Source organism: Schistocerca americana, chromosome 2 (genome assembly GCF_021461395.2).
Source record: "Schistocerca americana isolate TAMUIC-IGC-003095 chromosome 2, iqSchAmer2.1, whole genome shotgun sequence".
NCBI classification, from domain to species: Eukaryota; Metazoa; Arthropoda; class Insecta; order Orthoptera; family Acrididae; genus Schistocerca; species Schistocerca americana.
The window spans coordinates 524,585,090-524,603,260 of NC_060120.1; the positions used below are offsets into that span (position 1 = coordinate 524,585,090).

Here is an 18,171-nt window from a genome sequence, read left to right on the forward strand (position 1 = left end):
TTACAAACTCACATTTTCACAGTCCTAAACAAGGCACCAGCTCAGTTATAACTCACGTTTAATATGCTGAAATTTCAATGATCAATCTTAAAATAAATTTCCAAATATAAACTGAGTTCTTTCTTTTTATTTAAATTCTCTTTTATATATATATATATATATATATATATATATATATATATATATATATATATTACCGGTTGTTGTATGACTATTAAAAGATTAAAATTAATGTTAGTCTGTTTGGGAATTTGGTAAACCTAGACTAGATACCTGGTGAAACAGTTGCTTAGTAATGCCAGATTAACTTCCCCAGACAGCTCACAGCTTTTAACCCGCTATTATTGAATATCTGTACCCCTGTCATAGCAAATCAAAGTAACAACCTTACAACAACACTCGGCTGTCGAGCCAACGGAAGCTTGCCAGAGGTAACGGTAGTACTGCAAGGGCTCAGGTCGCGATGTTTGCATACCATTTTTTCACAAACGGGTTGTGAGCCCTCTTGGGAATGCAGTTCACAAAACGCAATTCTAGGCTACACACTTAATGGGCTATAAAATGAGTCTCTGATGTGCTATAAATATGTCAATAGTAGAACCTGTACGAATTTGAAGCGGGTCTGTCTCGTTGGCTCATTTCTGGAGTTTTAATTATTGGTCCATTGTTGTGTATGCTTTTGATTGCTCACAGAAATCTTGTACAATGTGTACTAAAATACCGCACAAGCTAGCAGAATTCATATCAGGTCGTCCTACCAGACGACGTCTAATCCATAGACTACATAAATGAAAGGTGGTGTAAATAGTCAATGAATTCCAAAAACCTCATCCATGAGTCTCCACTGGCAAATGTTCTGTCAATGACGCCAGATCTTCCGTGGAAACCTAGTCATTCCTATGCACGGATACAATATAATCTTTGAATGTCTGTCAACCCTTTATACATCGGTGTAGATACTTTGAGCATAAAATGAAGGTCATGCCTGCTGGCTGAGATGAATGAAATGGGAAAGACCTCTATATAAGCAATCAACAAAATCCGTGCTTATCCAAACTATATACAAAGTACTGATCTACTATTTGAGTAGCATCTAATATACACTGAGGAAAAAAGTCGCGACACCAGAAATTATTGACGTAGCGTATTGAAAAATCTGGAATACATTTGACTAAACAACGTACGCAAGTGACTGTCTTCGTACGATCACAGGTTAACGGAAACGCGAAATAAGCCATTGCTGATACGTTAGAAACCGGTGTAACAGCCAGAATGTTGAATGTGAATACGCAAGCGTGTATGCATTATGCTCTTGGTTCGTTTGTACAGGGACGGTTAATACTGGCTGTGAATGAATATGGAGTTGTCGTCTCATGGTGCTCGACTGGAGGCGGATCTGGTGGTGGACCAGGCCAAGGCAACATGTCGACACTCTGCAGAGCATGTTATGTTGCAATAGTGCTGTGTAGGCTAGTGTTATTCTGTTGGAAATCACCCATGGGATGCTATTCAGTAATAGCAGGGCAACAGGGCGAATCAACAGATCGGCATACAAATTTTGATTCAGGCTGCTTGGGATAACCGCGAGAGTGCTCCTGCCAACATACGAAATCGCACCCATGACCATGACTCCCGGTATAGGTCCAGGGTGTATAGCATTCACACAAATTGGTTGCAGGCCCTCAGCGGCCATCATTGTCAGTGATGCACAACCAACTTTCATCAGAAAACACAAAAGACATACTTCCTGACCTCCTGTTAGCTCTCGATTCATACCACTGAAATCGAAATGTCAGTGGTTTGGGGTGAGAGGGCGTTTAGCTCGGAGCTCGGGTTTCACTGACCTGTGAACACATTTCGTTAAAACGAATGTCGCACTTGATTAAATATGGGAAGGCTCTATCGATTCACCACTTAAAATGTGTATACAACTGATCTCCGAAGAGTCGTGAGGAGCATTTGCTCCAACTTTTATGCTGATATTTGCAATTAAGTTTTTGATTGTTTACTTGGAATCAGCCGAAAAAAGTAGTACTCGTCTCTACTTTCAAGCGACCCTTAGTGTCGCCAGAAAGCGTCTGTTTCATACCCGTTACAGGCAAAATGAGTGTGTAAAAGAATCTAACATGCCCCTCTGACAGAGCGCTCACAGATTTCATCTACTCATATATATATATTACAGTGGAGAGCCAAAGAATTGCCGAAGTCCATCGGAATGCACAATGGACATGAATGGATGCAGGTGATCTGACAGGATGCTTACGTACGTGGTACCCGTCAGAGTCGTTTCTAGACGTATCACGCCTCCCATATCACTCCAACTGCCCACGTCCCACACCATTACAGAGCCTCCATCAATTTGAACGTCCGCTGCTGTCATACTGGTTCCACTGATTCATGAGATTTTCTCCGTACCCGTACACGTCCATCCACTCCATAAAATGTAAAACGAGACTCGTCCGACCAGGCAACATATTTCCACTCATAAGCCTTCCACTGTCGGTGGTGACGGTCCCAGGCGAAGCGCAAAGCTTTGAGCCGTTTAGTCATAAGTGTACGCGAATGGGTCTTTGGCTCCGAAAGCCCAAGTCGATGAAGTTTCGTTGAATCACTCTCACACTGACTCTTGTTCATGGTCCTACACTGAAATCTGCAGCAATTTGCGGAGGTGTTGCACTTCTGTCACGCTGAAACATTCTCTTCAGTCATTGTTGTCCCAGTTCCCCAGCCGTCGCGATGTTGGTGATTTGATGTTTTATCGGATTCCTGAAATTCACTGTACGATCGTGAAATGGTCGCACGGGATAAACCTCACTTCATCGCTACCTCGGAGATGCAGTGGCCCACCGCATAAGCGCCGGCTATATAACACCGCTTTAAAATTCATTTAAATCTTGATAACCTGCCATTTCAACAGTAGTAACCGATCTAACAACTGCATTAGACACTTGTTGTCTTATATAGGCGTTGCTGTCCGCAACGCCGCATTCTCCCTCCTAAGATATCTCTGTGTTTTAACACGCATGCCTACGTCAGTTTCTTTGGCGCTTCAGTGCATATATTTATAACCGCAACGCACTTATTTCGTAGGTGTACTATCCTCTAGGCACAGGGCTCTCATCTTCAAAATGGAAAGCTGTTTGGATCGCAAAGTACATAGCATGAACGATCGGTGGCATCTATACATTTCATTTCTTCAGGATTTGAGCCTTACTGCATTATCAGAGGCTTCGTTGATAGAAAAAGAATCTTCATTTAGAGCCTGTGGGTAAACTGTCTTGTATTAATTTTAAAAAAAGCGTTATGAGGTGATTTAGGAATTAACTTTTTTACTAGAGCTTTCTCTTCTCAATCCACATTTAACGGGGACTGCCCACAAGACGTGTGTGACATATCAACTTAGCTGTGGTGATGCTCTGTGGCACTTAACTTACGTGGAAACACGTCTTTTTGTTTTCTCGGTTTTACTGCAATGACACCGAATTGAGAGAGAAGTGACAGATACCCGTCTTCTTCCAATGACATCGAATGAAACTAGGAAATTTGTGGTAACGTCTTATGGGACCAAACTACTGAGGTCATCTGTCCCTAAGCCTACACGGTACTTAAACTAACTTACGCTATGGACAACACATACACCCATGCCCGAGGGAGAACTCGTACCTCCGACGGGGGGATCCGCAGGGACCGTGACAAGGAGACTCAGACAGCGCGGCTACCCCGCGCGGCTACGTCGAATGAGAAGGAAGTGAACGGTGCAGTATGATAACCCGTCTTTTTTATCCCGGTTGTTGAAATAGCGTTGGTAATAAATAAGGCAGAGCGAACGATAATGCAGCTTGCCAAAAACAAGGAAAGTCAATCTGCTGCTTGTTGCTGCACCACAGTTCCCGGAACGGAAAATCAGAAAGGAACGGTACGATAACATTCGATTATGCCATTGGGTGTTTAATCATATATAAACGAAAATCTAAGACTGGCAGCAGTAGTATTTCTTATCGAGTGCAATGAAGGCTGCTCTGTTCTTTGTTGCTGGTAAGTATTGGCAGAAAATATAAATTTTCTTTCACGATACAATTTTTTTTTCTACCTTCTTCTTACATGATTTCTGAGACAGCAATTCGCTTGAAAATCTATTTACACACTCGGAGAAGAATTGGTCACTGCCACAATATTGAGAGATGCTTGTATGGACGGAAACAAGAAAAATTCCTTTGCACATGGACTATGAAATGCACACCTTAATGGGCATGAGCACTTGTCCATCTTGACTACTTTGAAACACATCATGTCTACATAAGTTGTTTGCTATCTCGAATCATCCACAGAATGTAATAAAGTAATGAGTAATCAAATGAGATGGCGTTATTTTGTTGTTTTGTAGCAGCATGTACTATTCATATTGTCTCTGAACTAGAAAAATATTTTTTGTGACAGGTGTACCTACTGTTCCATAGTAAATGGAAACAAGGCACCTAATTCGAATATCAATGTTTGCTGATAGATCGTAGTGAGTTACTACCTGATCGTTAACACTGGAGTAATTACTGAGTGCAACAACGATATAAATTAAAAGAATGGGAATAAATAAAGTTTTGCTTTAGTTAGCCGTAACTGGGTATGCCAATGTCGTCTGTACGAATTTAGATTGCTGAGTAGAAAGGAAGTCAGCAACAAAAAGGGGCAAAAGTTAAATTTGATAAATAGCTAATCACGAAAGTACCGGGCAAGAAAGGTAATGGGGCAAAAAGATGAAGTGAACTCGCATGAGCTTAGATGCGAAGACACGTGTAACATGAACACTGAAATCTAACATGCAATAATGTTAATTATAATTCTGCAACGACTAGCAACGGTCCATAGAACCTATGCTGTATTACGTAATTCGTGATAATGCTGTCTGTTTTAAAATATGTTAAATCGTGGCCAAAACAGAGTACAGTTCTTTACCGGTTACTCCGAAAATGATGCCATAGAAACCGTCATTTATGCCAACTGTTATTTGCTAATGCTAATGCTACGTGCACATATGCAATAAAGTCATTTACAGAACACAACATAAACTCGTAAACTTTCTTTGACTGTCAGTTAGCCAGCATACTTTTGTCAATAAAATATGAATTGAATTTGAATCACTTCCAGTTTGATCTTATTGTCAGATAGTTTGATCGACCTGGGTCTGTAACACCATTTCGATAACAATCTCCATTTGGCATTTGCGGACCGTCACACATGTCTCCACCGCACCATAGACGCTTCGCATCTCATCTCTGCCCTCTGTTCTAGGACTGCGTGCGTTCGCGACAATGATGTTATTTTTCCGTGAAATATATTCTTTGCGTTAGTTGAACATAATTTTTTTGTCTCTGGCAGCTTATTTATTACAACGATCTATGTAATTATTTCTTATTTATTCATGCAGCATACATTATATTTCGATGAAATTTAATTAATGACAAAATTCATAAGTAGATGTAGTTACGAGAAATATAAACTCATGAAAGGAAGTAGCTGAAAAATACATGAGACTTCGGGTATTACATATGACCTGCATTTGTGAGTCGTCGCTAAAGGTCATGCTCAATATAGTGTTTGGTACTGGCCTTTGTAATAAGAGGCTACCATTATTATGGCAAAAGTAGAGAAAAAACCACAATGTAAATGGTTTTCACAAGCTGTTCACAACACATACTGGTTCAGTTAGAATTAATGTATGTGCTGCACCTACCCAGAACTATCAATACGGTTTACAGTTTCCCAAACTGCTCATAGCTCTTACGGAAAGCGTTTTGAGCCCATTTGTACTGGACATTTCTAATGGCTTGATCCAAACTACCTCTCTAAGTATGCAGCACTTCTTTTATACCGAGTGTATTGTGATCAGTAGTGGGCATGTGACACTTCCTCATCGTACCCTTGACATTATCTTTCCCAGTATCCGTTTTGTTCTGTTAAGAGCAACATGTTGAGTTATATCAGCAATTAGGTACCAAAACAGTCTCGTGTTGTGGTACAAAACATCTTTTAGCATTCTACACAAGTGTCACAAATAAGCCGTAATCTGCTGCTACAGCTTTCCTAATAACAGTTACTTAGGATATATGTACAACTTAGAGTCTACCAGACAACAGAGTACCATTACCATCCAGAGGAGATAGATTTGCAAGTGGCAGAATTGTGGCACTAGTCATTTGAGTTGCACCTTATCTCCGTATATTCAAGCTAGCACATGGCAGTCAGATTACCTGACAGTAGTATCAGAGCGCTAGATGGTAAAGTTGCACCAACAGCCAGTAGACAAAGCTGCAATCTGTAATAATGTTCATTGTTTTCTATAGCATTGGTTGCAGTTGCGGCGGTATACGGACGACCAGAAGAGTCGACCACTGCCGCCATCCAGGGTGAGGAACAGCCGTCCGCCACCATCCCGTCTGTGAGAACATTGGTGGCGGCGTCGTACGCGGAAGAAGACGACGATACCATTTGTGTCCAGGCAGACAACAAGTTATACTTGTATGCCAATTCACTGAAGCTGTATTCTTGCTACAACCTACTACCGAAGGGTAAGTTACTTTCCATAGCACGATTTTGTATCCATTGTTGACAAGATAACCACAAACTGTTGGCTATAAAATTTTTGAAGTGTTCCAAAGTGAATGTGAGAATATGAGTTAAATCAAACTATCAAGGGAAAATGTTTATCCTTACGTTACACTTTAACGGTAAAATGTTACCTCACCGTGAACAATGAAAGATCTACATCTACATCTACATCTACATTGATACTCCGCAAGCCACCCAACGGTGTGTGGCGGAGGGCACTTTACGTGCCACTGTCATTACCTTCCTTTCCTGTTCCAGTCGCGTATGGTTCGCGGGAAGAACGACTGTCTGAAAGCCTCCGTGCGCGCTCTAATCTCTCTAATTTTACATTCGTGATCTCCTCGGGAGGTATAAGTAGGGGGAAGCAATATATTCGATACCTTATCCAGAAACGCACCCTCTCGAAACCTGGCGAGCAAGCTACACCGCGATGCAGAGCGCCTCTCTTGCAGAGTCTGCCACTTGAGTTTATTAAACATCTCCGTAACGCTATCACGGTTACCAAATAACGCTGTGACGAAACGCGCCGCTCTTCTTTGGATCTTCTCTATCTCCTCCGTCAGACCTATCTGGTACGGATCCCACACTGATGAGCAATACTCAAGTATAGGTCGAACGAGTGTTTTGTAAGCCACCTCCTTTGTTGATGGACAACATTTTCTAAGCACTCTCCCAATGAATCTCAACCTGGTACCCGCCTTACCAACAATTAATTTTATATGATCATTCCACTTCAAATCGTTCCGCACGCATACTCCCAGATATTTTACAGAAGTAACTGCTACCAGTGTTTGTTCCGCTATCATATAATCATACAATAAAGGATCCTTCTTTCTATGTATTCGCAATACATTACATTTGTCTATGTTAAGGGTCAGTTGCCACTCCCTGCACCAAGTGCCTATCCGTTGCAGATCTTCCTGCATTTCGCTACAATTTTCTAATGCTGCAGCTTCTCTGTATACTACAGCATCATCCGCGAAAAGCCGCATGGAACTTCCGACACTATCTACTAAGTCATTTATATATATTGTGAAAAGCAATGGTCCTATAACACTCCCCTGTGGCACGCCAGAGGTTACTTTAACGTCTGTAGACGTCTCTTCATTGATAACAACATGCTGTGTTCTGTTTGCTAAAAACTCTTCAATCCAGCCACACAGCTGGTCTGATATTCCGTAGGCTCTTACTTTGTTTATCAGGCGACAGTGCGGAACTGTATCGAACGCCTTCCGGAAGTCAAGAAAAATAGCATCTACCTGGGAGCCTGTATCTAATATTTTCTGGGTCTCATGAACAAATAAGGCGAGTTGGGTCTCACACGATTGCTGTTTCCGGAATCCATGTTGATTCCTACATAGTAGATTCTGGGTTTCCAGAAATGGCATGATACGCGAGCAAAAAACATGTTCTAAAATTCTACAAGAGATCGACGTAAGAGATATAGGTCTATAGTTTTGCGCATCTGCTCGACGACCCTTCTTGAAGACTGGGACTACCTGTGCTCTTTTCCAATCATTTGGAACCTTCCGTTCCTCTAGAGACTTGCGGTACACGACTGTTAGAAGGGGGGCAAGTTCTTTCGCGTACTCTGTGTAGAATCGAATTGGTATCCCGTCAGGTCCAGTGGACTTTCCTCTATTGAGTGATTCCAGTTGCTTTTCTATTCCTTGGACACTTATTTCGATGTCAGCCATTTTTTCGTTTGTGCGAGGATTTAGAGAAGGAACTGCAGTGCGGTCTTCCTCTGTGAAACAGCTTTGGATAAAGGTGTTTAGTATTTCAGCTTTACGCGTGTCATCCTCTGTTTCAATGCCATCATCATCCCGAAGTGTCTGGATATGCTGTTTCGAGCCACTTACTGATTTAACGTAAGACCAGAACTTCCTAGGATTTTCTGTCAAGTCGGTAGACACAATTTTACTTTCGAATTCAATGAACGCTTCACGCATAGCCCTCCTTACGCTAACTTTGACATCGTTTAGCTTCTGTTTGTCTGAGAGGTTTTGGCTGCGTTTAAACTTGGAGTGAAGCTCTCTTTGCTTTCGCAGTAGTTTCCTAACTTTTTTGTTGTACCACGGTGGGTTTTTCCCGTCCCTCACAGTTTTACTCGGCACGTACCTGTCTAAAACGCATTTTACGATTGCCTTGAACTTTTTCCATAAACACTCAACATTGTCAGTGTCGGAACAGAAATTTTCGTTTTGATCTGTTAGGTAGTCTGATATCTGCCTTCTATTACTCTTGCTAAACAGATAAACCTTCCTCCCTTTTTTTATATTCCTATTAACTTCCATATTCAGGGATGCTGCAACGGCCTTATGATCACTGATTCCCTGTTCTGTAAATACAGAGACGAAAAGTTCGGGTCTGTTTGTTATCAGTAGGTTCAAGATGTTATCTCCACGAGTCGGTTCTCTGTTTAATTGCTCGAGGTAATTTTCGGATAGTGCACTCAGTATAATGTCACTCGATGCTCTGTCCCTACCACCCGTCCTAAACATCTGAGTGTCCCAGTCTGTATCTGGTAAGTTGAAATCTCCACCTAAGACTATAACATGCTGAGAAAATTTATGTGAAATGTATTCCAAATTTTCTCTCAGTTGTTCTGCCACTAATGCTGCTGAGTCGGGAGGTCGGTAAAAGGAGCCAATTATTAACCTAGTTCGGTTGTTGAGTGTAACCTCCACCCATAATAATTCACAGGAACTATCCACTTCTACTTCACTACAGGATAAACTACTACTAACAGCGACGAACACTCCACTACCGGTTGCATGCAATCTATCCTTTCTAAACACCGTCTGTACCTTTGTAAAAATTTCGGCAGAATTTATCTCTAGTTTAAGCCAGCTTTCTGTACCTATAACGATTTCAGCTTCGGTGCTTCCTATCAGCGCTTGAAGTTCCGGTACTTTACCAACGCAGCTTCGACAGTTGACAATTACAATACCGATTGCTGTTTGGTCCCCGCATGTCCTGACTTTGCCCCGCACCCGTTGAGGCTGTTGCCCTTTCTGTACTTGCCCAAGGCCATCTAACCTAAAAAACCGCCCAGCCCACGCCACACAACCCCTGCTACCCGTGTAGCCGCTTGTTGCGTGTAGTGGACTCCTGACCTATCCAGCGGAACCCGAAACCCCACCACCCTATGGCTCAAGTCGAGGAATCTGCAGCCCACACGGTCGCAGAACCGTCTCAGCCTCTGATTCAGACCCTCCACTCGGCTCTGTACCAAAGGTCCGCAGTCAGTCCTGTCGACGATGCTGCTTTCATCCCGCTAGCGAGACTGGCAGTCTTCACCAAATCAGATAGCCGCCGGAAGCCAGAGAGGATTTCCTCCGATCCACAGCGACACACATCATTGGTGCCGACATGAGAGACCACCTGCAGATGGGTGCACCCTGTACCCTTCATGGCAATCGGAAGGACCCTTTCCACATCTGGAATGACTCCCCCCGGTATGCACACGGAGTGCACATTGGTTTTCTTCCCCTCTCTTGCTGCCATTTTGTTTTGTGATACTTTCTGATTGCTTCAAGATACGGCACTTTACGAAAAGGCAACTCATTAACATTCTTCACCAAAACTATTCAGAGCAATTTCCAGCACATATTTAATCCTTTTTTCCAGTTATTTGTTAGATTCTCAAATGTGATGCATTTTTTATGTTTCTACGATGTAGAATCTGAGTTCTACTATCCGAATTATATTACATAAAGCTACATGAAGTTCTCCATGGGCTTTGGTCTTAACTTTTAGCGAAGTGATATTTTAATAGGCAATAGATATTCGTGCTGTGGGGTTTATTTTGACAGTACTGTGTTGCCTGTTAGGTACCTAGAGGTCTTCCACAATCTCACTGTTATGGCACCATAAGAGAGCGAAAAATGAAATTCATGCCATGTAAATAGTTGATGACTTATCATTGTGTTATCAGTAGTAAATGTATAATGGTATATATTTCTATTCATAGTTTCTAACTCTATTAAAATATATTTCTTCTATTTATTGTAGTTTACGTGGTGAAACCAAAGAGTCTGTGTAAACCAGTCCTGTCTGACTGTCCCAAGAACTAGGAGTATTGCAAGTGTGTCGGCTCATCCTGGAGGAGCTGACTCGTCTAGGATTGAGTGAAGACGAGATGGCTGATCTGTTGACTGAAGACATCAACAATTTTCACAGAAAGAAGTAAATTCCAAGAGTGTAGAACTTACCTCTTTCACTAGCAAGAAAAACTGGTGGAATCAACATATCTTGTTTTGTGATACTTTCTGATTGCTTCAAGATATGCAATAAATCAGCTTTACAACCAGGCTACAAACTGAGTGGAAGAATTATTTTTTAAACATGGTTTAGCCTGTTGTATCTTTCTGTTGGACTTTTAATAGTTTTATTCTGACACAATAAAACTGTTCTTTCATGTCCTCAACTGTTATATATCAATTGTAGAACACATTTCCTAATCTGTAGCTTTACATAAATAGTGGCAAAGTATAACTGCGTATTAATTATACAAAATACACAACATCCATTCATGCTAACCATGGACCATCCAAATACCCTGTTCCTGCCTTAACACTTTAACTGGAACGATGACACCGATGGACACTACGGAGACTTATGACTGACACAGTGGCTTGTCCTTGCCTTTCCTGGATAACACATGAAATAGTTAAAAGCCAGAAAAAATGGTGGCTTCTCTGGCCGGCCATCCGACTGCTCCTGCTCCTCACCGATGGCCAGACCTGCACTCTGGGCAACGCCATCGCCGTGCCACTGGAACGACGCCATCTGCAGCGTTACAGAACCCCTGGTTGCCACCCGTGGTAGCAACGCGGCCACATCCTGCCATCTGAAGTCGCCTCGCAAACTAAAGACGTATACACCTGCAGTTGCGATGCCGTAATATTTGTAGGGGACGCTGTATCGTGCCAGAAAATTGAGGGTATATATATAAGAATGTCTGCGCTCTATGAATTAGTAAAAATCTAACAAACAGTCGTTGTATCTTCACCAGGACCCTCCCCTGCTGTTGTCCACATCCCCCATCCTTGGCAGGGACCGCGGTCCAGTTTACATTTCTCTCTTTAGATTTCACATATATGTAAGTACTATACTTAATTGACTGTTTATGAAATTAACGAAAACTTAATGCTGTTGTATTTATAAGGGATTTATGTGAACTATTCAGCTGTTGTATAAATAAATGCCATTGGACAAATACGGAAACAATCACAGCTGCATCACAATCTTCAGTTGGCTGTCTCTTGGAAGGCATTTTATGACAACTGTAAATGTATATGAACAAATTGTAAGTAATTTCAGTGACACTTAACTGAAAGCTGACAAAAATGAAGTAGACCTTAATTACAGGCTTAGAATATAGAAATACACATCTGATAGCCCATGAATATCACGAGATATAGACTGCTTAAACGCATGCTCAGGTAGTTCTGAACCACGTGGGCAGTAATGTTGTTGGAGATAAAAACCGAAAAAAAATATAACGCAGACTATTGGCGGTTGTGATATAGTCGGTATATCAAGCAGACAAGAAACCCATGCAAAGTAGACAAAATGCTAAGACTTTATTGAATATGGCGATGTAAATGATAAAAAAAAATGAATTTACGAAATTCATCGCGAGTAGTGCGGAACATTTCAGAATGGTAACCGTTCCCTAGATGCAGAATAATTTTCTGCTACGAGGGCTTGCTGAAAAGAAATTCTTCACAATTCTTTATTCTATTGTCTACATCGGCTGAAGAAATACATATCACGGATTTAGTCGACTTTTCCTGATCGATCACTCAAACTGCCGGTAAAAGACATCGAATTGTGAAGTGTAATATGGCGTTGTCTGACGTAATTTCGTCGGTGCCTGAGAAAAAACTCAGAAAACTAAAATCACGAATTCGAAGTGTTCGTCCACACGCAGAGCACCCTCCCCTTCAGCGTGACAGAGCCAGACCAGAAACGAACGTAGCGGCGTCTGCAACAAGCAGACGCCTCGGGTTCATCGTCATCCATCATCATACATTCAATTCCGACTTTGTCCCAGTCTGCTATCATCTGCTTCCATAGCCGAAGCAACACCTTTGAGGACTTCACTTTGATAGCAATGAAGTGGTGCAGGCAAGGTAGTACTAACGTCGACAATGTCAGACATTCTACAGTGATAGTATTAGCATACTGGTTTCTCGTTGCGAGAACTGTGTTCGTCTTTAGGGCGACTATGTTGAGGAGTAAACGTGTGTATATGAAGAATAATGATGTAGAATGTTAATAAAGTCTGGTAGATTCGAGCGACAAGCGTCAGAGGCGATGAAGCTATGGAAAACATCAAAACACTTGAAAGACTGAGGTCTGAATGCAAAATTAATAAACCATGTTTTAGACAATGTGGAGAACCCTCTCATAGCGTCTGTTGAGTGTTCAGTTGTCTGTGCCGACCAATAGTATAAACAACTTCAGATCGATATAAACAACAACTAACTTCAGATCGATATAAACAACAACTGACGTTGTGCAATTGGTGGCATCTCGGCTTAATTACAAAAACCTGAAGGGAAACGTAATGGTAAAAAATATGCCCTACCATATTATAAAGTCTAGGCTCAGGCATCTTAGTCTTGTTTTTGTACCATAATTTCTATATATGAAATGGAATGCGCATGTGAAGCCTGTCGTATAAAATACGAACGGATGTCTTTGATTTCCTGGCAGTCTATACCGAGGATATGCAGATACCCAGGACGCTTGAGGATCTCAGTGGTATACTCATAAACTGCTGTTGGTTAACTCATAGCGATGTCCTGATCCATAAAATTGTCTTAAGCACAACATGGTGTACTTGGCAGTAGGCAGGCCAATGTCATAATATGGTTTCTAACTACTCCACGTAACTGATTTATAATTTTTTGTTCTAATATCTAACGTAGACAATGAAGTACGTCTGGCCCCCATCATATAAGCTGTGTAGGATCCATAACGGCAAAATAAAACAGGCGATGCCTATAAGGGAATATTCTCATTTCTCCCTAGCTTGTAATAGGAAACCACAGACACGATAACAGTTGGAACTACCCCTTTTCATGTATTGTACAGCGGTTAACGAGACACATATTTTTGTGGTTATCAGCCTTAGAACCGGTTTGATGCACACCTTCTATAGCCCATGCCAAAATCTTTATTGAGGAGTACTACTTGCACACAAAGTTCTCAATTAGATTTTGTGTACTTTACAATTTCTGTCTTCCCCTAAAGGTTTTACCCTCTGTATTTAGATCGGTGGGATTTATTTCCTGATGTAATAGCAGACCTCGTATCGTCCATCATGTCAGCGTCCTCCACACATTCCTTTCCTTGCTGATTCTGGGTAGAACATCCTCATTCGTTATCTTACCAGCCCACCTAATTTTCTATATGCTTCTACAGCACCAGGTCTCAAATGATTCTTTTTCGGTTCCCTCAACTTCCATGATTCACTTCCATAAACTGCTGTTATCCAGATATACATTCTTTAAAATTTTTTCTCCAAGTAATGCCACTGTATCGTACTGGTAGACTTCTTTTGGACAGGAATGCCCTCCTTACCTGTACTATTCAATTTTGTGTCCTAATTGCTTTATCTGTCGTTTGTTATATCCTTCCACATAGCAGACTTAATTCAGGTTGTTTCCATTGTAGTCTGCAAATTTGATGTGAAGATTGTCGCAAATCTCATTTCTACCACTCCTTATTACTTTAGTCTTTCGTCGGTTTACTCTCAATCCATATTCTACACGCAGTAGACTGTGCATTCCATTCAACTGATCTTGTGAATCTCCTGCTCTTTCACTCATGATAGCAATGAAATTAGTGAGTATTGGCATTGATTTCCTTTCATCTTAAATTTCAATCCTCCTATTGAACTTTGCTTCTATTTCTGTCATTGTATCTTTGATGTATAGACTGAACAGTAGGAGAGAAAGAATGCACCCCTTCCTTATATCGTTTCTAATGGTGCCATTACCTTCCATACACCCAAACTGGTTGTCGTCTAACAGTTCCTCAATTTTTATCTCCGTTCTTTAGTTCATTAGTCTAGCAAGTAACTTTGTTTTCGTCTCCCATTTCGACTACCCTCTCTTCTTTTATGACATCAGACAATTCTGGCTCGAATTACTGGCTTTAACCCTCGTGGCATGCTGTATTTCATTAGACAAAGGGGTGCTTGGCTAACTTTGTACACATGTGTAGAATATCTGTTTTATGTTATTCAGGTTAACAAGTATGAACAGAAACACTTTTTAATTTTAGTTCACTGAACAAAGATAAAATAAACATATGAGATAAATCGCTGTTAAGCCTAACGATACTAAAAGGAACTATCATTTTATAATTGTGTTGCTGTGTACATGTATTACCCCACATTAATAAACCACTCTGAGCATTAAACAATGCTATTGCATCAGATCTCAGCCAAACGCCTAATCAGTTACTATCTCATATTTCTTGCAGACATTTCTCCGCAGTTCCCCCGCACTTGCCATTTCTTTCATTGCTAAATCAGTAATTTTGCTACAGTGTGGCCATTCCCAGATCATTTATGTACTTCGTTGTTCCTTGATCAGAAGAAGTTTTTTTTGTCTTACCTACGGTCTCTTTACAGTTCCCTTGTTTGTATCTATGTTGGTGCTACTTCCGCGTTTGCCAATTTTAGAACTATGCATTGCTCACTGACTCCAAACCCACACCATTCCTCACTACCGGTACTTCAGTAGCCCACTTGTTTCAACCTCGATTTCTGCTACCAATACGCTCAAAGTACAATGCACTATCCACCATTATTAAATTACGGCCTGAATGTATATCTGCTCCTGTGTACACTTCGAATCTAATACCTGATTTCTGGAGCTTCTCAGCGTACCATGAGTAATTCAACTAGAGTCAATCCACTTGTGATTCTTGAGCGGGTATTAGCTATTACAAACTGATATTGATTGCAGAAGTCAGACGGGCTTTCACTTGACACGTTCCTACTACCACACCCATATTCTCCTTTAACTCTTTCTTGTCTTTCCTTACCTACTACAGCGGTGCTGCCCTCCATGACTATTACATTTTAATTTCCCTTTACATACTGGATTACCTGTTCAAAGCCCTCATATACTTTTACTGTCTCTCCTTCTTCTTCTTGCGATGTCGTCTTATATACCTGAAATATTTTTGTTGACACTGAATTACTATTGATTGTGATGAGAATAGTCCTTTCTGTTCATGATGAAACCTATTACCTTGATAACATTTTCTGCTGCCGCTGAAATGTCACTGTTCTCGTGTTTGCAATTCTCTTCACTTATCCTCACTGTAACTAGAATTAGGCTTCCTATTCACAATGTTCAAACTTCTGATATTCCACGCTCCGACTCATAAGCGACTGCTCTAGAATATCTTGCCGATGGAGAGATTATCATGACACTCTTTGAATTACAGGCGACGTGTTTGTGGACGTACATAACGTAGTGGTTTCTATTGGCTTCTCCATTCTTACGCCGTTGTTCATCGCTGATTCTTCAGCCTTTTAGGGACAGCTTCCACCCAAAACACAAGAGGTTGCCCAGATCTCACTTTTCTTCTCCGCCCACTTTTTATAATGCTGTTGGCAGAACTAGGCTGACTTTTACACTGGAAATCTGTGGCCGTCTCTGCTAATGATTTTCATCAAAATTTTACTCGCTGACTGGGTTCGAAACCAGAACCAAAGATATTTTGATTTCTAGCGAAAATCTCTACCCCTAGGCCTTAGTGATCTAGAACGACGGAAGACATATTTTAAAAAGAAAGCCTCATTCACTCCCAGGAAGAGTAGTTTTGTTCCTTTGGTTTTTATTCTCTGCAATGTAGTGTGGGCAGTTTGTAAGACATCCAACACACAGTGGAGCAGAGTTGACTTAGAACAAATATCACGAGACGACAAAGTGTACCAAAGCGTTGTCCAGTAGTGAAAAACGCAAACCTTCTGAACACCCGGTCGGTCAGAAGCAAAGTATTGGAGTTATTTTCATTCTCATTTATGGAAAATACAGTCTGGGCAAAATGTTCATTGCCTAGGGCTTGTTTGATTATCTCATATGAGAGATAAGTCGATGACTTGCTAAACAGTATAAGTTTCGTCTTCTAAAACCCTTATAGAAAGCTTAGACCCACGAATTTATGTGCTAGCGTGGCCTCAATTAATCATCAATTAAACATGACCTGATACGAGAGGGACTCACTTTGCGCAACGCATTTATAATGGACACGGTAACGAATTAATTGATATGCACAGAACCGACTAGTTGCAATAAACACCTGAATTTACTTGAAGTACATGTATATAACTGCGGCTATAGCTCAGCTTTGTGCACGAGGCAGGTTTTATTCAGATTGTTATCGTAGTTTACAATACAAGACTTTATATGAAAACATAAAGCGGTGCCTCACCTACATTAACAACAACTGACTTATATTGTGCCCTGGTGTGGTGAGAAGAACAGAGATGATTGCTTACAGTACAATTAGCGTCTTGTGGATCGTAGAAAGAACTCAGCGACATGAACATCATTTCTGAATCAAAGTGGAATGAATTGCTACCAGTAACAAAGATCAGCTCGGTATAAAATGGTTAACACTGGAACATAAAAGCAAGGAAATTCCAATGATTTGAAAATATTTTATTATATAACCTTACAGTCGCACCGAAAACGTAATTGTGCTCATTGAATGGGCATGTGATGTACACAAACGCACAAATATTCCAATGGGTAAAAGACTGATTCTGTACCGTGCACTGTAGACCACTGAATTCACAAAGCCACGAGCGTAACATTTCAGGAAGAAAAATTCGTTGTAAAGTTCTCAAACTGTTTTGAAATTCACGACTACAAAGGCTTGCTGCTCAAAACATTAAAATAGACTCTCGTGATCCTTACACCGTTTCCGAATGTTGAGGGGACCCTGATATCAATTGTACTTGATGTTTGTACAACCATTTGGCATCTTAACACAACACAAAGTTACTGACCTACTTTACGAAACAGACCCGCAAGGCTAACTATCCAGGAGACAACACTGTCTCACTCAGACACGCAGTCCACCAGTTGGGAACGGTGAAAATACATGTGTCGTTGTGTGCAACATCGAATATTATAGTGGGATTTGTGACAGGATGCTAACAGAATTTGTAATACGTCTTTGGAATGAATATGTACTGTATCTAAAATGTGTGAAATGTAAACTGACACTTGATATCATTTCTTACTATATAACGCTACTTCTGTTGTCCATTCATTTGCTAGCATACTTCTTTCTGTTTGTATTGGCACAAAGACAGGAATATCTTCTTACTGTAACAAAGCATCCACATATACTCTTACAAATAGCATATAGCCTATATTACTGCAATTGAACTGTCCTGATATTTATTGGTTTCCACGCAGGATACATTAACTACGATAGCACAGTTATCAGTTACAAAGTCGAAAATTGGCAATTTGTAGTAAGGTCTTATGGAACCAAACTGCTGAGGTCATCGGTCCCTAA

General features: G+C 40.9%; 1 protein-coding gene across 1 annotated transcript; it reads left to right on the plus strand.

The window, feature by feature from the left end:
- The first annotated feature begins 4,000 nt into the window (after positions 1-4,000).
- On the plus strand, positions 4,001-11,100 carry LOC124595923. Its single transcript, XM_047134837.1, has 3 exons — positions 4,001-4,035; positions 6,339-6,563; positions 10,621-11,100. The coding sequence occupies exons 1-3, from the start codon at positions 4,008-4,010 to the stop codon at positions 10,680-10,682; spliced, it is 315 nt and encodes a 104-aa protein (XP_046990793.1). The 5' UTR covers positions 4,001-4,007; the 3' UTR covers positions 10,683-11,100.
- Positions 11,101-18,171: the final 7,071 nt, after the last annotated feature.